This window comes from Salvia splendens, chromosome 8 (genome assembly GCF_004379255.2).
Source record: "Salvia splendens isolate huo1 chromosome 8, SspV2, whole genome shotgun sequence".
Classification (NCBI taxonomy): domain Eukaryota; kingdom Viridiplantae; phylum Streptophyta; class Magnoliopsida; order Lamiales; family Lamiaceae; genus Salvia; species Salvia splendens.
The window spans coordinates 10,754,496-10,777,846 of record NC_056039.1 but is presented as its reverse complement, the minus strand read 5'-3'; the positions used below and the strand labels follow the sequence as shown (position 1 = coordinate 10,777,846).

Genomic DNA, 23,351 nt, shown 5'->3' with positions numbered 1-23,351 from the left:
ACATGTACGGTAAAGATCTATGGAAGCCTTTAAAAACCAAACCCGAAAAGATGGAACATGAGGAGTGGGAGCTGCTGGACAGAAAAGCGATGAGCGCGATTAGGCTATCGTTGTCCAAGGATGTGGCTTATCACACGACTGCAGCAAAGTCGACAAAGGAGATGATAAAGATCTTGGAGGACATGTATCAGAAACTATCAACGGCAAACAAGGTACATCTGATTAGACGATTGTTTAATTTTAGAATGCAAGAGGGAAAGCTGGTGCAACAACATCTCAACGAGTTCAACATGATTACTTCGCAACTGAACTCGGTTAATATAAAATTCGATGATGAAATTCGTGCCCTGATTTTGCTATCGTCTCTGCCTGAGAGTTGGGCTGGCACAGTGATAGCAGTTACTGCTGCAGAGACAAAACTAACAGTTGACAGAGTAAGAGATCTGATGATTGGTGAGGAAGTTCGCCGGAGAGAATCAGGATCTTCTACTTCGGGATCAACACTGAATACAGAACAGAGAGGCAGATCGAAGGGAAAGCAAAATCGTGGAAGATCAAATTCCAGAGGAAGGAGTCAATCCAAGAAGGATTTGGATAAAGTTAAATGCTGGAATTGTGATGAGTTTGGGCATTTTAGAAATCAATGTGAGGCACCGAAGAAGTATAAGAATAAGGATCAGAAGGACAAGAAGACAGCAAACGCTACCATGTCTGATGACGATGGCGAGGCGTTGGTCTTGAGCGTCAGTAGTCCGATGGAATCGTGGGTATTGGATTCTGGGGCGTCGTTTCACTCCTGCAGCAATGTGGAGATAATGGAAGACTACGTTTCTGGCGATTTTGGGAAGGTACATCTGGCTGATGACGAGCCCTTAGATATCGTGGGAAAGGGAAACGTGAAGGTAGTGACGTCCAATGGATCCGTAATAAAACTGAATGGAGTCAGACACATTCCTGGATTGCAGAGAAGTTTGATTTCGATTGGGCAGCTTGATGCAGAAGGGTACACCGTGACGTTTGGCTGCAACAATTGGAAGATTACCAAGGGAGCTATGATAGTAGCTCGAGGTAAGAATGAGGGTACGTTGTATACCACAACTAACTCCAAAGATTGTATTGATATTGCAAGTGAGGCAAATAATGCAGATTTGTGGCACTGTCGTCTTGGCCACATGAGCGAGAAAGTGATGAAGATAATGTGCTCAAGAGGTTTACTGCCTGGCTTGAAAACTGTTGAAGTTGGCCTGTGCGAGGATTGCGTGTTTGGGAAACAGAAAAGGGTGAGTTTCTCAAGAGGAGGCAGAAAATTGAAGACACAGAAGTTGGAGATGGTCCACACTGATCTATGGGGACCAGCACCTGTGAAGTCCCTAGGAGGCTCTGAATATTATATGACTTTCAACGACGACTCTACTCGAAAGCTATGGGTTTATTTTCTGAAGAGTAAATCCGATGCGTTTGACGCTTTCAGGAAATGGAAAGCCCTTGTTGAAACTGAAACCGGGATGAAGGTGAAGTGTCTAAGATCCGATAATGGAGGAGAATATGAACTTGCAAAGTTCAAGGAATTCTGCGCCGAGAATGGAATCCGCATGGAGAAAACTGTGAAAGGAACTCCACAGCAGAATGGAATCGCAGAGCGCATGAACAGAACGTTGAATGAGCGAGCAAGATGCATGAGGTTGAAAAGTGGATTGCCAAAGAGTTTTTGGGCAGATGCAGTCAACACAGCTGCATTCCTAATTAATAGAGGTCCATCAGTTCCCTTGGAGTTTCGGATACCCGAGGAGGTTTGGACAGGAAAAGAGGTAAATCTATCTTTCCTACGCATCTTTGGTTGTGTTGCTTATGCTCATGTTAGTTCCGTTGAGAGAAGTAAGTTGGATGCTAAATCTATTAAGTGTACGTTCATTGGTTATGGAGGCGATGAGTTCGGTTATAGACTCTGGGATGAGCAGAACCGTAAGGTTATTCGCAGTAGAGATGCCATCTTCAATGAACAGGTATTGTACAATGATAGATTGGAGGCGTCAAGTCCCTGCAGTTCTGAGCCACAAGTGGTCGAGCTAGACATCTCAAACTCGAGTGGGAGCAAGGAGAGTCAGAATGCTGAAGAGGTGCTTGAAGAAGAACCAAGCACTCCACCACCGACTATTCCGCTGCCTAAATCGACTAGAGAGCGACGTGCACCTGATAGGTACTCGCCCTCTAATTTCTATTTGTTACTTACTGATGGTGGTGAGCCCGAGTGTTATGCAGAGGCAGGAGAAGGCCCTGATAAACGAAGGTGGAAAATTGTCATGGATGACGAGTTTGCCTCTCTTCTCCTAAATGGCACATGGGAGCTTGTGGAACTTCCTAAAGGGAAAAAGGCATTGCATTGCAAGTGGGTCTATCGAATCAAAGGTGAAGCTAATGGTAGCAAGCGCTACAAGGCTAGGCTGGTTGTCAAGGGATTTGAGCAACGATACGGTATTGATTATACAGATGTGTTCACTCCTGTTGTGAAACTAACTACTATTCGTTTAGTGTTGAGTATGGTAGTTGCAGAAAATCTATTGTTACATCAGATGGATATAAAGACAGCATTCCTTCATGGTGATTTGGAGGATGAGTTGTACATGACACAGCCTGAAGGATTCATAGTAAAAGGAATGGAAAACCTTGTATGCAAGTTGAAGAAGAGCTTGTATGGTTTAAAGCAAGCTCCAAAGCAGTGGTACAAGAAGTTTGATGGATTCATGATGGAGATTGGCTATAAAAGATGCTACGCTGACCATTGTTGTTACTACAAGAGGTTTGACAAGAGCTATCTTATTCTGTTATTATATGTTGATGATATGTTGATCGCAGGAGGTGATCAAAAGGAGATGGATAAGTTGAAAAGGCAATTGTCTGAACGATTCTCCATGAAAGATCTTGGAGAGGCTAATCAAATTTTGGGCATGAGAATCGAGCGTGACAAGGCGGCAGGAAAATTGTATCTTTCGCAAGCTGCTTACATTGGTAAGGTTTTGGAAAGATTCAACATGGATAATTCGAAGCCAGTAAGTGTGCCTTTGGGCAGTCACTTTAAGCTGTCGAAGAAGGAGTCGCCGAGTACAAAAGAAGAACGTGCTGAAATGAAGAAAATTCCTTATGCTTCAGCAATTGGCAGTATTATGTATGCAATGGTGTGTACGAGGCCTGATATTGCACAAGCAGTGGGAGTAGTGAGCCGGTTCATGGGTGATCCGGGCAAGCAACATTGGGAAGCAGTTAAATGGATCCTTCGATACTTGAGAGGTACTACAGAAAGCGTCTTATGTTTCAATGGCAAGAATGTCGAGCTGGCAGGTTATGTGGATGCAGACTTGGCGTCCAATGATCTTGATGGGAGAAGAAGCACAACCGGGTATGTATTTACTTATGGTGGTACTGCTATTTCATGGACTTCTAAGTTGCAGAAGACTGTTGCTTTGTCTACTACGGAGGTTGAATATGTAGCTGCGACAGAGGCAAGCAAGGAGATGGTGTGGTTGCAGAGTTTCTTAGATAAACTTGGGAAGGAGAACAAGAGTAGCATACTCTACAGTGATAGTCAGAGTGCTATTTTCTTGGCGAAGAATCCAGCGTTTCATTCTAGGACAAAGCATGTGGAGTTGAAATATCATTACATCCGACACCTAGTGGAGATGAAAATCCTGCAACTTGTGAAGATACTTGGAAGTGAGAATCCTGTAGACATGTTTACTAAGGTGGTGACCTTAGAGAAATTGAAGTTATGCATAGCTTCAATTGGCCTTGGAACTTGAAGAGAAGGTTAGGCGATGCTAAGCGGATGAAGGGATCAGATCACGAGGAAATGGTTGTTTAGGAGTTGTTAGTCTCAAAGTGGGAGATTGTTAATTATGGAGCCTAAAATATCTCCTACCATGTTTAGGATTTGTTTCCTTGAAGTATATTTCATTGTGATAGATTTATTCCTTAAAAGATATTTCCTTATGGAATATGTTTCCTAGTTTGACTAGAATTAGGGCTCTCTAGTTACTTATAAATAGAGGTGCTCCCTCATTGTTAAATCATCCTGAAATTATATAGTGAAATCCCTGGCTTGGCATCGCCCCCAGACGTAGATACACATTGTATCGAACTGGGTAAACAACTTCTTGTGTTCATTCTCTTTCATATTCGTGATTGCCTGTGTTTATTTCCCAACAAAGCATTGTATGGAGTGCCTTGTTATCCGATTCTCCTCCCATATTTATAGACTACTTGTTGGATTTGGCTAGAAATTTAAAGTGATTTGGATATGTCTTATTTTAATAGACTTTGCTTAATTAAATTGGCTTAATTTAATTAAAGTTTGTAAGAAATATTAATTAGTATTACTAGCGTGATTAATATTAATTTATCATTCAAATTCACATTACATAATTCATGCTCCTTTTTAATTTAAGTCATTTATCGTGTTTAACATATTCCATGTCCATTAATTAATGGAACTTGCCTACTACTATTAGCTCAATCTAATTACTTTTATTTCAAAAGAGTTCTATTATTGTCGATATTACTTTTGATAATAATAATTTTATACTGTATGTAATTCTGGTTTCTATAGCTTATCTAATTATTTATCTCGTTACTTATCTCCATCGTAGTCTAATACGATGTAGATCGTATCAAAGACTAGGATCGTCAGGGAAGGAGCGAAGTGGTCGGAGATGGACTGCGTGCGGAGATCTTTTCTGTCAGACAGTCGGTTCTGTTGAGAGAAAGAAACGAAAAGAACAATTTTTGGGAATAAACTTATCATTAAAAAAATGGATATGATGACAAGTTCCCTTTTTATACTCGACCTCCTATCTCTCGGGAAAGAACCACAAAGAAAACCCGAGATAGAGCTTATAAGTACGCTCGACTCACTAATTCTATTACATTATACTACTCAACTAAATACTGAAATATAACTAACGACTAACATAGTCTTGGAAACGAGATGGGGTCGCCTTGTGCGACGAAGCTTGATTGTATCTTCAACAATCTGACTGGAGAGCTCGTCCTCCAGCAGTTGATCCTCCTTCCTGGTGATATGAATCGTATCATAGTCCCTGCTACTTATTGAAAAATATCCATAAACACGAAGATCGTTTGGAGTTTGGACATTAGTTAAATATTTCTCAACAAAATAAATAATTTTCGGACATTAATTAAATATTTTTTAAGATGTGATTGATGTATATAACTGAAGTTAATTTTCGTTCTAAAATAAACTACAATTACTCTAAAAAAACATCAATTATCCTAATATGTTTCACTAAAGAGAGTTCAAAAAAATAGTCAAAATATCAACAGATATAAAAGGTAGGATTTGAAACCCCTGGTGACTTGAAACAGATTGTATACAATTTCATTTATATATAAAGAATCATATTATTGTGGATATCACATTTACAGGTAAGGGAAAGGTAAAATGGGCGTGCATTAAAAAAAGTATGTTACGATGAACCATTAGATAAAGCACATGCAAAAGCTAAAGCAAAATCAGTAAATTGCAATAATTGATCAGTCAGAGTGACCAAATAATTAGCAATCAGCACATCATAAATGTTTAAACACCGATTTGGCACTATTCATATTTCAAAAGGGTTATTGCATTACTTTGCAAGAGTGAAGGAAGACCGACCGACTTGGCACTATTCATATTTTCAAATGTTTTAACTTATGTACGTATTTGTAATTTTTATGCAAAATTGAAGGTGTACTACAATTGTTTTTCGATTGTCAAAGTAAGTGTAAATTATTTCTGATGTATTTTGATTAAAACAAGAAATAATCTTAATATAAAATGCATATATTCTGACCATGACATTTGCTAATTGCATAGTTAAAAAAATTGCATCTTATACTAATGTCATTATTAGTAGTTTGTAGGTATTTTAGAAAATTCGATTTAATGCATTTTCAGATCATTTTAGGTCATATCTAAAAATAAACTAACAATTTCCTATATGGTATCTAAAAATAATCTCCATTTTAGTTCTATATTATGCAATAAGATTGAGTTCTGCATATATCACAACTATGTTTATGATATTATAATATCTTTTATCTTTCTTTCTCTCTTACTTTACCAATTATACATTAAAACCCGTATCGAACCAAATGTTCATACTTTTCAGGGACGAATGAAGTGTAAAATAATCATCAAAAAACTGAACAACTAATGTGCTCGATAAAATTGTGGATAGTCTCTTATGTTTACCAAGAAAATATATGTTCGGACAATTACTTTTTTTTTGTGATGGGAGTACTTTTTATTTGATACATGTCAATATTATTTACGAATATTTAAATATTAATTCGTACCAATTACTCTCTCAGTCCACCATTGAATGTCCCAAATTTTTTTTGGCTGGTCACCAATAAATGTCGGATTTCACTTTTACTAATTTTAGTGCGTGGACCCAACATTTAAAAAACAGGTATCATTCACATTTTTATTATTAAATTTATATAAAAGTATAACTTACATTCCATTATCCACTATCTCTTTTTTATTCATTATATTTATAAAGTTAAATAATTTATTAAAATTCAAGTCGATAAAAAATGAGACGTTTATTGCCAATAGAGACAACCATATATAATTTGACCGTTTCATCCAAATTATATAAATAACACTATCTATTAATCTATAGGACGAATTTGAATTAAGTCAAAATTAATGATTTTAGCAGGCAAGTTTGTTACCTAAATATTGAAGCGTTTGCATCCAAATTATATAAATAACACCAACTACTTAATCAATAAATTATCACCTAAATACTTAACCATTTGCATCCAAATAATAAGAAAAATAAAGTATATGACACTAATCAATATCTAGATGACAAAACATGAATTTAAAAACAAAAAATCCCCTGCATATTGATCTTGATACTTGAGTGGGTAGCAGTTGGACTTTTGGGCGAACCAACTTTGTACAGTTATGCAAATTAGTTGACTTTGAGCCAAGTGAGCAGGTCCCACCATCAATATATTTTAATTTTATTGTATTTTCTATTAAACGAAATCGCTTTAATAAAAGATTTATTAATAACAGAATGATAATTTTAAATTAAGGAAGTCAATTTGTCATTTCCCGTCAATTCATGTTTGGGTTAAGTAAAGAATTCCAGTAGCTTAGATAGAGCCCCCAAAAAGGTCAATGTTATATGTAATCAATTGAAGTATGTAGGAGTATGTTTTTTTGCGAATCACAACTGTAGTAAATGTGCGTTCGTTGTAGAAGGTCAGCTTTAAATTTGCTTGCACAAACGAAGAGACAGAGAGAGAGTGGTGATTGTTTCAACAATAGTTTTGAAGATTTTACAGCTCATAGTAGCTTCAGGTGTCAAGAACAAGAGGTAAGGGGGCTTCTTCATTTGATTTGCGAAAAGCTTGAAAATTCCCAACTCTGTATCTGCAAATCTGTAGGTAATTTGTTGTCGATTTTAATTCCTCCATTTATGAGTTTTTTTTGTAGAATTGGATGTTCGAAACTTTAATCTTGAAGCGATTCCATTTTCATCTTGTCTGAGTTAATTCTCGAAGAAATGCTGAGTTTAGGGTTTCATTAATCTGCCCCGATATTTACTTTTGTCCATTTCTTTTGATTAAACTCAAATATCTATCCGTGCTGTTTGAATGTTTGCTTAAAGCAATGCTCTTGCCCTTTCCCTCCTTAAGTTGGGGGATTTTTTTTGATTTTTTTTTAAAGCAAAGGTTTATTCTTGCTTTGATTCCTTTTGCCTTTTGAACTTAGGTTTTGAATTGGGTCTCCTTTATCTGGGTTCAGCGAGTAGAAGGCTTCACCAATAAAGGGGGAAAAAGAAAGCTTCATTTTGTTTTCCCTGGCTCTATTGAATTATTTTCAGTTTGAATTTCTTGAATTCTAAGAGCAAACAAGGGAGAAGAAAGCAAGATTTAATGCATCTCTCTCTATGGAAACCACTCTCTCATTGTGCTGCACTACTATTGGATAGAAAGAGCAGAAAAAGAGATGGTTCTGAGCATTCAAATGAGGAAATTCAGGCTAATCCTTCAATTCTGAGGAAATTGCAAGAACACAAATTGAGGGAGGCTCTTGAAGAAGCTTCTGAAGATGGTTCCCTTGTTAAGTCCCAAGACATTGATGCTGAGTTATTGGCCAATCAAGATGAGGGGTTAGGCCGTTCGCGGTCACTGGCACGGCTCAATGCCCAGAAGGAGTTCCTCAGAGCCACTGCTCTTGCAGCCGAGCGCACATTCGAGTCTGAGGACTCGATTCCTCAGCTCACTGAGGCCTTCTCCAAGTTCCAGACGATGTATCCAAATTACAAGTCGACAGAGAGGATTGAGCAGCTGAGGCAGGATGAGTACTCGCATCTCTTGGGGGTTGGTTCAAAGGTATGCCTTGATTACTGTGGATTCGGATTGTTTTCATTGCTGCAAAGTGTGCATTATTGGGAATCATCAACGTTTAGTTTGTCTGAGATCACAGCTAATTTAAGTAACCATGCTTTGTATGGGGGAGCTGAGATTGGGACGGTAGAGTATGATATCAAGACTAGAATTATGGATTATTTGAACATCCCTGAGAATGAATACGGCCTTGTTTTCACTGTGAGCCGCGGCTCAGCCTTGAAGTTGCTTGCTGAGTCGTATCCGTTTCACACTAACAAAAGATTGTTGACCATGTTTGATCACGAGAGTCAATCTGTGAACTGGATGGCTCAGAGTGCTAGAGAGAAAGGCGCCAAGGTTCAAAGCGCGTGGTTTAGATGGCCTACTCTCAAGCTCTGTTCGACTGACTTGAGGAAGCAGATTTCGAACAAAAAGAAGAGGAAGAAAGATTCAGCAACCGGTCTTTTCGTGTTCCCTGTTCAGTCGAGAGTCACTGGTTCCAAGTACTCATATCAGTGGATGGCTCTTGCCCAACAGAACAACTGGCATGTCTTGCTCGATGCTGGAGCTTTGGGCCCGAAAGACATGGATTCTCTTGGATTATCTTTGTTCCGGCCAGACTTCATCATCACGTCGTTCTACAGAGTGTTCGGTTATGATCCAACTGGTTTTGGATGCCTTCTGATCAAGAAATCTGTGATGAGTAGTCTACAAAATCAATCGGGTCATGCTGGGTCGGGTATAGTCAAAATAAGCCCCGTCTTTCCTCTCTACTTGAGTGATTCTATGGATAATATCCCTGGATTTGGGTTTGATGGGGATGAAGAAGTGAGTGGGACTGGTGAAGTGAATTCTGAAAACCGTCCCGAATCTCAGATGCCGGCCTTTTCTGGTGCTTACACTTCTGCTCAGGTGAGGGACGTATTCGAGACAGAGATGGAGCATGATAATGGCTCTGACCGAGACGGGGCAAGCACCATATTTGAAGAAACTGAAAGTATTTCTGTCGGGGAGATGATGAAAAGTCCAGTCTTCAGTGAACATGAATCATCTGATAACTCACTTTGGATTGATTTGGGTCAGAGTCCAATAGGATCGGATGCTGCAGCTCCTTCAAACAAACATATGGCATCCTCACCCCTACCGCCGGCGTGGTTTAGCCGGAAGAACAATAAACTCGCTTCTCCGAATGCCTCAAAGTTATCAAGCCGCGGAATGTACGACAATGAGTTGAACCCGGGTCATCATGAGGTGCTGTCATTTGACGCTGCTGTTCGAACAGTTTCTCAAGAACTAGACCATTTTAAGGAGATACCTGAAGAAGAGCCATTCTCGGAGGGATATCCAGCTTCACGGGAATATAGGACTCCGAATAATCAGCAATTCCAAGAGATTGAAGATGAAGTCGATATCAACAATTCAACTAGTTCGGCGATTGTGGGCTCCAATCGCCTGACAATTCAGAATGGCTGTGCTTCTGAGATATGCCTCGAGAAAGAAAGTGCCATACGACGAGAGACAGAGGGAGAATTCAGATTGCTGGAAAGGCGAGAAAAGAGTAGAATTGCCGGAGGCAGGTTTTTCGGGATAGAGGAGAGTGAGGCAGCTGGAAATAAAGGGAGAAGGGTATCATTTAGCACAGAAGACAACAACAGTGCTCATATCGGTCAGGCTCCGGAACCGGGAGAAATGTCTCCCAATAGTATAGACAATGATGACTATTTGAGCAATGGGGAGTATGACGAGCAAGAATCAGAAAGGGGTGAACCCGAGATAATCTGCAAGCATCTGGATCATATAAATATGTTGGGCCTGAACAAGACCACCTCCCGGCTCCGTTTCTTGATCAATTGGCTTGTGACCTCTCTGCTGCAACTAAGGTTGCCTAGTTCGGGTAGGCAAGACAGTGTGCCGCTTGTTCACATATACGGGCCAAAGATTAAATATGAAAGAGGTGCTGCAGTGGCTTTCAATGTGAGGGACAGAACTAGGGGTCTGATCAGCCCGGAGGTTGTACAAAAGCTGGGTGAATCGCACGGTATCTGTCTTGGTGTCGGAATACTGAGTCACATACGTATCATAGAAGGGTCAAAGCAGCGTGGACCTGTGAGTGTTGATGATACCACCCTTTGCAAGCCGATGGCGAATGGGGGGAAAGGTGGGTTCATCAGAGTAGAAGTTGTGACTGCTTCACTTGCATTTCTGAGTAATTTTGATGATGTATATAAGTTGTGGGCTTTTGTGGCTAAATTTATTGACCCAAACTTCGTGAAAGAGGGCGTGTTGCCATCTGTTGCAGAAGATGTTGAAGAATGAGATGGTACACCATTGCTGCTGCTCTCTGCATTTCTTGCTGCTTGTTTTTGTCCCTCTGGTTTGGCTTCTTGTAGATTATGATTTCCGAATGTTTAGTATGAACTGAATGAGATACGCCTTAGCATTACACTCTGTTCAGAATGAATTGTCACTCATTCGATTTGCAGCAACATTTGATAATAAAAAAAATTGATGGGAAAGGAAGGCATAAGAGGAGTCTGATATCAACAAAATTAGAGCTATGATCACACTTCCATCGCTCTATCAAAATCACTCCAACAATAAAACTGGAATTGGAAAAGAGAATTGTAATACTCATGTTTTTGGATGGCTGTCGTAACATTTTTCATGAATTGTTTAATGGCTACTAGTTTAATCGATGCCCCATCCATGAATCTTCCCACCATACAGAATTCAATATTTTTGTAGTCAACCAGATCGTTCGCATCCATGTCGAAAATTTCATTCTGTCGTCCTTGACAGACAGATTAGCATACTCCCTTTTGAGATATGTGTCGCAGCCATGAGTTGATCAGAGCAGTAGCAGCTAGAAACTCTAGCGTACCCCGTGGTGTACTTTATCTCTTACTCTCTCTTGTCTCATAATAGATGACACACTTGGATAATGACACGGTATTTTAGCAGATGTTATTTCGTGTTAACTGCACAGATAAAATAGTACTCTATCCGTCCCATAAAAATATGTGAACTTTCCATTTTCGTTCGCCCCATAAAATATGGTCATTTCCATTTATAAAAAGTTGCCCCCAACTCATTACTCATATACATCAATTTATTTATAATTTATATCATTATGACCCACCATTACAACTCATTAAACACTAATAATAATGTGAATCTCACTATCCACTAACACTACTTTAATTAACTTGCTTATCTCTCTTACTTTACCAATTGTGCATTAATTCCTGTGTCATTTTATATGTCCATATTTTTATGGGACGGATGAAGTATTTATAATAATGTGAGAGATGACGTTTTTTCAAAAAAAAATGTGTCATTTTTTTAGGACAAACTAAAAAGAAAAGTGAGACATATATTATGAGACAAATAGAGTATTATTTAGTAAATTATATTTTAAAATTGTTCTTGAATTTGAAGCTATTATAGATAAGTTTTGCTTTAACTATTATGGATTGGTTAATCATATAAATAGTAAACCATCATATGAACAACATATTTTTGTATGTTTAATATAAAATATTACAAATACATTAAAAAAAGTATAGAAAGAGGTCATATTGATTAAGACAACCTAAAAGGAAAATATGATCATCTTGAGAGCATCTGCAGCTGTGACAATCCGAACTTTGATATTATAAATGTAAGAAGTGACGGCTAAATATGTATATAAATAACAATCGAAAACTGAATTTTGGTTTTTATGAACTTGAAGCCTTATGTAGTTCTATGATAAAGTTGTGAGTTCAGGGCGAGCCATGTAGAAAGTTTCGTTGTCAATTGTTAGTTGTCGAAGTTGTCGCCACCAATTATAATAAATTCTTAACTCAAATAAAATATTAACCCCAAAAAGAAAAAAATATAACTTTTGCATATGCATGTTCGAAAGTTCCATATAAATCAATTAGATATGCACACCTTTTTTTATACCTCTTTCACCAAACAATAAAACATGGAGATATAATTCAGATACCGGGATTTGAAGTGAAACAAGAAGCAACACCAAGAAGGGGAGATTTACGAAGAAAGTAACGACGGGAAACGAAGGATCTTTTCCTAATAGTTGGAAAGTAAATAAGGTGGGCTTTCTATCTTACATACTAATGTGGATAAAAAAATCCCAAAGTAACTTCGAGATGAGTTTTGGTGAAAATCCAAACTCATGCTCGTCAATGCCAAATATGTTATAATCGAATTCGGGTTCAAGTAAGGTCGCAAACCTTGCTTGGACTAGTGTACACAAATGGACCGTTAGCCGTTGGCCGGTCCTGTGACCGTCGTGGAAGGTGGCCACCTTCCCGGTACACAAATGTTAAGATATGGTAAAAGAACTTAGACCGTGGTTGAACATAGAATTTTAGCAAGCTCAGACCTTTTAAGTAAAAATCCATGAGTGTTGCTGTGATGACGTGACAATACTTTCAAATGTATAATTGTATCTTTAAAATCCATGAGTGTTGCTGTGATGACGTGACAATACTTTCAAATGTATAATTGTATCTTTCGGCACTATGTTCACTGAGTACTCCTGTACTCAGCTCTGCATGTATTTCTAAATGTGCAGTTTGAGCTGCAAAAGGGTGAAGCAAGGGTGTTGAGAGAAAGTTCTTTTGAGTTTGATCTAATAAGACCTCTAAGGTTCATGTCTCTATATACATGAAACCGTGTTGTTTACTTCCACTGTGAAAGCTAGAACTACTAATCCTATTTTGCATCATAACTCTATCTTTTGGTCCTATATAAACTCCTACTCAAGTATTCCAGGATGTAGTACATGATATTTTGATAATCTCCCGTTTGAGTTTGTACTTGTTTTTGCTCATTCCTATTTCTCATCCCCACTTCTCTTAACCCTTCCATTTTAGTCACGAATTTCCATACTATACTATCCTTAGGTAGTGCGGGCGTGACAGCAGCGGTGAGCAGGACGGCGTCCGTCCCTCCGTGCTAGCGGCACGGCACCGCTGTCCGCCGTTGCGCTCTGGCCGCTGGTGCGGCGCTGCTCGATGCATCGAGCACGTCCGCGGCAGTGAGCAGCGCACGTGGCAGCCTCCCATTGGCCAATGGCATAGCCGTTGGCAATTTAAATTTTTTTTTAAAAAAATCAGATTGTAATTAAAAAATCCTATAAAAAAATAAAAAATATATATATATATTTTCCCATTTCTCAAAAAATTATATTAGTTTTCTACCCACTTTTAATTTATTTTTCAATTTTTTCCCCAAACATACACATTTTCATCTATAAATACTCTCACTTCCACACTCAATTCACAACACACTACACAATTCTCATCTAAATTCTCTCATTTCCATTCTCAATTCTCAATCTTTCTTTCACTCTTACTCTTACAACAAAACAATGTCCGGCCACGGCGATCACCCCTCCGGCTCCCACGGTTGGAACCCTGATTGGTTCGGTTCACAACCAAATAGAAACGGAATATTCGGCCCCTCCTCAAACCCAAGGTTCGCAAGTTCCGGGTGGCTACCGGCCTTACGCGGTCGACGACCAAGATGCCCCCGAAGGGCAATATGGGTGGACACCCGAGCCATCCGTGCCTAGAGAGGGAGGGAGCGGCCCCTCTCAAACTCCTCATCTTCCTACTCGCGGTGTCCGCACCCCATACACTCCGGGGAAGATGGAGCAATTGTTCAAAGCGTTCTTGTCAATCTCCGAAGATCCGGGGGTTGGCACGAACCAAGCCGGTGACCATTATTTGTGGCGCATATGTCGCCGGTACAATCAAAACTGGCTGGCTGGAACAATCGAGCGCAACGAGAGTATGGTGCTCAATGCCATATACAGAGCCAACGAAGAAATCCAAAAGTTCCAGGGGTATTACCTCCAAGAAGAGCAGTCGGCGGGGAGCTGCCGGAGCGAGCTTGACATCATCAGTTCCGCCTTGGCGACCTACCAATCCATGAACTACAAGTTGTTTAAGTACCTCAACATTTGGCAGGAGACGCGGTCGCATCCAAAGTATAGGGGAGGCGTAACATCCTCCTCTAGCTCCTCCTCCAAACGGTCAAGGTCGGTATCCCTATCCGACGGCGGCTCCGAAGATGTGGCTAGCCAACTTGCCAGAGCTAACTTGGGTAGCCCCGACGCCGGCCCGAGCGGTTCCCAACGCCGACCGCAAGGAAGGAAGAAGGCAGCGGCCAACCGACGTCGCGCCGCGACTACATCCGCCCCCGCTTCCTATGTGCCACCTCAACCCCCACCAACTCGTTGTGGGGGATTTTGGCCCAACTCAGTTTGGCCAATAGGTCAAATATGTCCCCCGAGCAACTTCGATCGCATGTGGCGATGATACGGGGTCTCCAAAGAACATTGGGGTAGAGTCAGATGAATAGTCATCCACGGGGGTAATTTTTAATTTTTAGGTGTTTAATTATGTAATTTTTAATTTTTAGGATTTTAATTATGTAATTTTTTATTTTTAGTATTTTAATTGTGTAATTTTTAATTTTTTTATAATTTGTAATATTATTTCGGGTATTTTTAATGCATTTTGATTTTATGGATATGTTTTTATTTAAATTGAATAATATAATGGTGGGACCCTTGAGCTTGTCCTTGCGGAAGAGCACGGATGTGGGTGTTGTGCTCTTGCCTAAAAGCAGGGAGTAAAAGTGGGACCGGGCCCACATCCGTGCTCGTTGGCAAGAGCACGGATGTGGATGCTCTCAGAGCACTCCAGTTGTGGGCTTGGGCTGAATCGGGACCTAAGTTCCCCGTCCTGAGGCGGGTTTGGGTCGGCCTAGGCCACATAACAACATTACTTGGGCTGCCACTTAGATTTACCCGATTTGCTTCACTTGTGCATCTGAAGTTTACATCCAAATATGCACATGTGATGTTAATATGTTACACACATCTTCAATATTAATACTCAAAATTCACCTCTACTTCAGTTTAACCAAAAAACATCATTGTGAAAAATATCACAAAAGGTTATACTTCTAAAGTTGTCCACGAGAGTTTAAAACGTGCGCCATCTCTCCAGGTCATGGCTTTTGGTCTATCATCACTCTCTCTCATTTCTGTCCCAGACCATTCTTCTACTATATGCACTTTCTCCCTAGGCCATAACATTTAACTTACCAGTCATTGTTTTACCTGTAAAATTAAAATATGAGACAATATATAATACGAAAATACTTATTAGATGATAAAATAAAATTACGAATCATAAAATTTTAAAAATTCCAAATCCTAAAAACTAAAAAATCCAAAATCCAAAATCCTAAAAATTTGAAAATGACAACTACAATTAAAAATCTTTTAAGCAGCACCGTCGCTTTTCTTAGCAAGTGAGAATAATATTGATAGGAAGAGAAGGGGTGAAGAAGGGGTGAAGAATTGGAGATAAAGGTGTATTTCTAGGATTTTTAAAAAAAATTACAAAATGCCTACCCACCCCCATTCCGGCGCAGCCTCGCCAGCCACAGAGGGCGTTGCGAGCTGCCGCGCCTCTTCTGGCTCCCGCTAGTCCCTGAACCCCACAGTGGGGGAGCTGCGGAGAAATATTTCTTAGATAATAAAATAAAATTATAAATCATAAAAATTTAAAAATTAGAAAATTCTAAATTCTAAAACTTGAAAGCGACAAATACAATTAAAAATCTACAAAGCAGCTCGTCCGATTTTCTTAGCAAGTGAGAATGGTATTGATAGGAAGAGAAGAAGTGAAGGAATGAAGAAGAATTCGAGATACAGATGTATTATAGGATTTTCTGGAAATTGTTTTTTGAAAAAATACAAAAAAAACCTACCCATCTCCACACCCCATTTCGGCGCAGCCTCGCCATCCACAGTGGGTGTCGCGAGCGGTCGTGTCTCTCCTGGCGCCCCTCACGGCCTCTCGCCCGTTCCCCACTCCCCATGCCAGCCCTCGATCCCCACAATGGGGGAGCCACGCGCTGTGCCTCCCTTCCCTCCTCTCCTCCCTAGGGCATCAGCAATGGGGCGGACGATAGGCTGCCCGATGCCTCGGGCGCGCCATCGTCCGCCACTGTGGGTGTGCGGACGATGCCCGATGCATCGTCCGCGCCCTATAGATAGTCCTCGGACGATACGCGGACGATAGGGCATCGTCCGCCCACTGTGGGCGACGCGGACGATGGCGCAGACGATGCAACGCGTTTTTATTTTTATTTTTTTTAAATTCAGAATTTTTTTTATATAAATACCTCATACCCCACGTTCATGTTTAACATTTCCATTCACATTTTCACTCTCAAATTACACTATAAAATGTGCCAACTTGTGCACGACTTATTATTTTGCATTTCCACGCGGATTTGCCGTTTTTAATTAATCGTTGTGTTTTTTAATTATTTTGCATTGACATATTTGAAAACATTTAAATTAATTAACAAAACAATAGTGAAACCTATAGGGCGGCTTATAGGGCGCCCCACTGCAGGTGGAATGGTAGGAGGATAAAATGATGATGTGGCGGTGCATAGGGCGTCCTATAGGGCGCCCCATTGCTAATGCTCTTACTAAGTGCTCTAAAGTAATTAGGGATGTCAATGCAGCCCGCAACCTGTGGACCGGGCTGAATAGCCCGCCAAATTTATAGGGTTAAGGTTGAAAATTTCTAACCCGATAAAATTACAATCCGATTAACCCACAACCCGTTAGGGCCAGACCCGAAAACCCGATAAAATTTCTATTGTTCTATTTATTTGACTCCTAATTTGATACTTTCATGGATTATTTTTAAAATATAGATAACTAAAAAAAATAATTTTCAATTTCATATTAAATATACAAATTATATATTAAACTTTTATTAATATGATAATAAATAAATACATTAGAAGCTTCTAATTCATTAAAAATATTTAAATTTCTAAAACATGTTTTAAAACATGCTTTAAAATATTTAAATTTATGTTTTATTTTGTACAAATCTCAAATATTAGTATTTGATCATGTTCGTGTTTAAGTTTGAGTATATATCTCAAATAAAATGATGATAATTATTTAAGTATATTTCAGCCACTCATCCATAATATTTTCAAAATGTCAACTGCAAGTAGATTATGTCAACTCGAGGGTATTATCGTCAATAGCATGCACATCAAATGTCAACAACTTATACATGACATTATATGTGTGTAGTTGACATGACTTGTATATGTAGTTGACATTATATGTGTGTAGTTGACATGAATTGTATATGTAGATGCCAAGAAAATTTTTTTTAAAAAATTATAAAAAAATTAAAAAATTTTTAAAAGGTATTTATTGAATAAAATGTACCATAAAATTACCATTCTGCCATTTCATAATTAATTAGTCTAAAAATATTTTCCATGTGGCAAATTCTGGACCACTCATTTAATAAAAATGAGTGGCTGATAATGCATCTCAATTCTCAATTAGGCTAAGAAATCCCAATTGATCACAACACTAATGGACATTGTATATATGTAGTTGACATGGACTGTACATACAGTTGACATTACATGTTTGTAGTTGATATAAATTTTATATGTAGTTGACATGGATTATATATATAGTTGACATTGTTTTCGTACTCAACAATAAACATTTTCATGTCAACAACTTATATAATTTATGTCAAAAACAATATTTTAGGCAATATCACAAACACCTTATCTACACAACGCACAAATTCCAGCAACACAATCGAATTAAAAACTACATCCATATATTTCACAAATTAATCGTGATTGTTGGACGTCAAATAAATCGCCTTCTCAAATTCATCTACATATTTCACAAATTCATCTACAAGTTCAAAGCGGGACCCACAAACCTAAAACCGAGAAGAAATAGGAGAGATTTCGATTTGAATCAGAGACAAAATCGTGTTAATGCTGAGGAATCGTTGAAATCTGAAAGAAATTCTCAATTAGGCTAAAAAATCTCATTGATCACAACCCCTAATTTGTATGACAATTGTTTTGAATCACTTAAATAAGATATTACAACTATATTCTACTATATTACTCTAATTATTACTAGCAATTTCTTTATTTTGTATTATCATAATTATAAATTATTTGAGATATATACTTATAATGTCAAGTATAAGTCGTTGACATTTGATTTGCATGCTATTGACGATAATACCCTCGAGTTGATCAAATATTAGTATTTGATCATGTTTGTGTTTAAGTTGAAGTATATATCTCAAATTTATCATAATTAAATATTTTATATTTTATAAATATAGCTAATTTCGCCATTATTTATTGGATTAATTGCATATTAATTTTATTGGTATCAACCCGATTAACCCGCTGGGCTAGCCCAAAACCCGACCTTTTAGGGTTAGGGTTGAACTTTCATAACCCGCAACCCGAGTAGGGTTGGCCCCAAACCCGGTGGGCTTGCCCGATTGACATCCCTAAAAGTAATAACTCTCTTCCCTATTGTAAGTAGGGATGTCAATGCAGTCTGCAACATGTGGACTGACCCGAATAGCCCGCCAAATTTATAGGGTCAAGGTCGAAAATGTTTAGCCCGATAAAATCACAATCTGATTAGCCCACACCCGACTAACCCGCAACCTGTTAGGGCCAAACCCGAAAACTCGATGGACTGGCTTGAAAACCCGATAAAATTTCTATTGTAGTATTTGTTTGACTCGCAATTCAACACTTCATTGATTATTTTTATAATATAGATAATTAAAAAATAACTTTCAATTTTATATTAAATAAACAAATTATATACTCCCTCTGTCCCATTAAAAATGAAACATTTTTTTTATATTATCCCATTAAAAATGAAACTTTTCTTAAAATAGAAATAACTTTATCTCTACGTTTCCCTCTTTCTTAGTTTATTCTTTAACTCACAAAATAACATTACATAAAAACTCATGCCGAAAAGCAAATGTTTCATATTTATTGAGACAAGGGGAGTATTAAATTTTTATTAATATAATAACAGATAAATAAATTAGAAACTTCATATTCACTACAAAAATATTTTAAATTTCTAAAACATATTTTAAATTTTCTCAAAATATGTTACTGTATTATTTTGCACAAATCTCAAAGTATTTGATCATCTTCATGTCTAAGTTTAAATATATATCTCAAATTTTTCATAATTAAATGTTGAGGGAACATCTTTTTAAATCCACGAACTTTGGCAAAGTATCATTTTAGGTCTGTGAACTTTGAAAATATCATTTTAGGTCCGTCAACTACAAGTTAATATCATTTGAGATGTTTTGAACTTTTTCAGGATGAAAATGCCTTTAACGCCTTCAATGGGCACTTTGGACGATTCTTTCGTCACTCATCTTGCGTCAAAGACCTAGAGTCCAACAATTTTTTTTACTACTATTTAATTCAATTACCATCCAAATTGAATTTAAATATAATTAAAAATTACCGTAAAAAATGTGTTAATTTTTCAATTATTAGATGACCAATTATTTAGGGATAGTGAATTGAGACTTGATACTTTATTTTATTTTTTCAATGTAAACAACATTTTAACAACTTACTATAGGTGATTTGTGAATTATATTTAGTTTATTTGTTTTGAAATTAGATAGCTATTAATTTGGATTGTCATTCGAGGTATTATTTGTATGAGTTTCAGAATAGAGATCAATTAACATCCAAATTGAATTTAAATATAGAAATTTGCAATTAAAAATTGTTGGACTCTAGGTCTCTGACTCAAGATGAGTGGCGAAAGAATTGTCCAAATTGACCTTTGAAGGTCTTAAGGGTATTTTCGTCCGGAAAAAAGTTCAAAATACCTCAAATGATATTAAATTGTAGTTGACGGACCTAAAATGATATTTTCAAAGTTCACGGACCTAAAATGATACTTTGGCAAAGTTCGTGGACCTAAAAAGATGTTCCCTCTTAAATGTTTTACATTTTATAAATACAACTAATTTTCATTATTATTTATTGGACTGATCGCACGATTTATTGCTAGCAACCTGATTAACCCGCTGGACTAGCCCAAAACCCGAGCTTTTAGGGTTAGGGTTGAACTTTTATAACCCGAAAAGAAACACAATCCAACTAGTCCGCACTCAATTGACCCACAACTCGAATAGGGTTGGCCCGAAACCCGCTGGGCAGCCCGATTGACATCCCTAATTATAAGTGCTCTAAAGTTTACAAGATTTACAAGAGATAGAAAGAACTTGAATTAAATCGAAATTAATCATTTTTAGCAGGCTAGTATCACCTAAAATTGACCATTTGCATCCAAATTATATAAAATGATGCTATCAGTAAAAAAAATCCCTCGCAGTTGGTTTACTGACTAACCAACTTTCTACAAAACAATCGCAATAACCTATTTTATTGTGTTTTCTCCTCTCTTTGTCTCATAAAATTCATTTTTGTACTTCTATTTTTAAGTAACTCATTTCATACTTCTATTTTAGGTAACTCATTTCTTTCTAACGAGGGAAGCCATATTGTGTACTAAGAATAATCTAATTATTTTTTCTTTCTATCTCTTTTATTTTATCAATTATAGATTAAAATTTTTACAATTAAAAGTTTTCTATTTTTTTAAATAAAAAATTCCATGATCCTTCTATGGTGGCATAGTGACTTGACGTGTCTCGCCAATAAATTTTTGACAAATGAAAATAAATATTACCCACGTGCCACCTCAATTATACACATATTTTATAAATAACGGACAACAAAAGGCGCCCACTTGCTCATTTTATGAGCAATCATATTAAACTCTTTGACGATAGTACTATTTGAATATTTTTGGGTAAAACTTAGGGCACCCGCAATGGGGCGCCCGATGGCGTCCATCGTCCTCGGGCGCGGACGATGCCCACATTGTGGGTGCCCGCCATCGTCCATGCCCTACGTCCGCGCCCTACGTCGCGGACGATGGCCTATCATCTGCGACGTAGGGCGCCCCATTGCGGGATCAGTGGACGATGGCACGCGTTTTTATGGCTATTTAAACCTCGTTTCTCATTCACTTGTTCGTACGAACATCTCACCGCTCTCATTTCGCTCATCTCTCACATTTCTACCTCTCTCAAATACCAAAATGAACCACGACGATGACGCCACTAGTTCTAGCTCCTCGGAGTCGGGTAGTTCGACCCCGGCCACCTCGGAAGCCTTAGATGCAGCCGTTGAAGAGGCCATGGCGGAATGCTTAGCCCAAATGCAGCGCGAGGAGGCTGCGGCGGCGGAGGAGCAGATCCACAGGCCTATTTGACGTCGGAGGTCTGTCCGACACGACCACACGGCAGCGCACAAACGTCTGGTTGCAGACTATTTTGTCGATCAACCGCGGTGGGGACAGACTGTTTTCCGCCATCGGTTTAGAATGTCGCGTTACCTTTTTCTCATCATTGTCCGGATGTTGTCATCACGTGATGAATACTTCACATATCGGGAAGACGACGTCGGCAGACCCGGCCTTACACCGTTGCAAAAGTGCACGGCTGCACTCCGTCAGTTGGCCTACGGCACCACGACGGATATTTTCGACGAGTACCTCCACGTCGGGGAGACAACAGGACGGGAGTGCCTGAAGAGATTTTGTAGGGGAGTTGTGAAGGCCTACGGCGCCACATATTTGCACAAGCCGACTGCCGCTGATTGCCAGGGCCTGTGAAGATGCATGAAACGGCGCACGGCTTTCCTGGGATGCTAGGGAGCATCGAATGTATGCACTGGCAGTGGAAGAATTGTCCGACGGCGTGGAGAGGTCAATTCACTAGTGGATACAAGGGCAGCCACCCGACGATGATCCTCGAAGCCGTCGCTGACCATCGGCTCTGGATCTGGCATGCTTACTTCGGCGTAGCCGGGTCGAACAACGACATTAACGTCCTAAACTCATCCACCCTCTTCACCGAGCAATGCAATGGCAACGGCCTGGCCATCGAGTTCTTTGCCAACAGGCGCCAATACCACATGGAGTACTACTTGGCCGATGGCATATACCCACGGTGGCCTGTTTTTGTGAAGACGATCAGCTGCCCAATTGATGAGAAGAGGGTTTTATTTGCGCAAAACCAGGAGTCAGCGCGGAAGGATGTCGAGCGGGCATTTGGTGTGCTCCAAGCACGGTGGGCAATTGTGAAAGGGTCGGCTCGTCTCTGGTTCAAGGAAGTCATCGCCGATGTCATGTATGCGTGCATAATCATGCACAACATGATAGTCAAGCATGAGGGTGAGAGCATCACCGACTGGAACGATGATGACGGTGCATCTAGCTCGTCCAGCACGGCGACTGAGCCCCCTGCTAGAGGATTACCGTCGGGCTTCAATGAAGTTCTAGCTAGACAGGCCTCAATGCGCAACCAACATGACCTTGTTCAGCTCATGAACGACATGATTGAAGAAGTGTGGGCCCGTAACCGCCGTCGCTGAGTTTGCGTATTTTTCTAATTCGTATTGGAATGTATTAATTTCTATAAATGAAATGAAGTTTTTTCCCAATTTTTGTAGTTATTTAAATATTCAAATAAAATGAAAATGCATAGGGGGGGCGCCATAGGGCGCCACATTGCAGGTGGGGTAGGAGGATAAAACTGATGACGTGGAGCGCCATAGGGCTCCCCATTGCAAATGGCCTTATATGCATATTTGAAAATTTTAAACAAATAAAAATTATGACTATAACTTATATTTTGTTAGCATAATAAATTATAATCTGTAATTTTATTTTCTTTTTATTAGCTTATAAAAATTCAAGATCTTAAAACAATGAAAATAGAAAATCAAAAATGAAATATTCTTATATTATTTCAAATAAATTCAAGATCTTAAAACAATGAAAATAGAAAATCAAAAATGAAATATCTGTATATTATTTCAAATAAAAGTATAATGAGAGAAATGTTGTATATGGCACGCCAATATGACTATTCTTTTTATATGTATAATATTATTATATTATGAGATCAATGCACATA

At 38.7% G+C, this 23,351-nt stretch overlaps 1 protein-coding gene across 2 annotated transcripts; it reads left to right on the top strand.

Annotated features, from left to right (window-relative positions):
* Positions 1–7,145: 7,145 nt before the first annotated feature.
* LOC121744999 lies at positions 7,146–10,849 on the top strand. 2 transcript variants are annotated; one of them, XM_042138735.1, is made up of 2 exons: positions 7,146–7,388; positions 7,787–10,849. In XM_042138735.1, exon 2 carries the CDS (start codon positions 7,951–7,953, stop codon positions 10,720–10,722), a length of 2,772 nt encoding a protein of 923 aa, XP_041994669.1. In that variant the 5' UTR covers positions 7,146–7,388; positions 7,787–7,950; the 3' UTR covers positions 10,723–10,849. The 2 variants fall into 2 exon arrangements, with proteins under 2 accessions (XP_041994669.1, XP_041994668.1); XM_042138734.1 differs by having other exon boundaries at positions 7,146–7,458.
* Positions 10,850–23,351: the final 12,502 nt, after the last annotated feature.

Coding starts and splice junctions, on each gene's coding strand:
- LOC121744999 (XM_042138735.1), top strand. CDS start 7,951: ATGCATCTCTCTCTATGGAAACCACTCTCTCATTGTGCTGCACTACTA.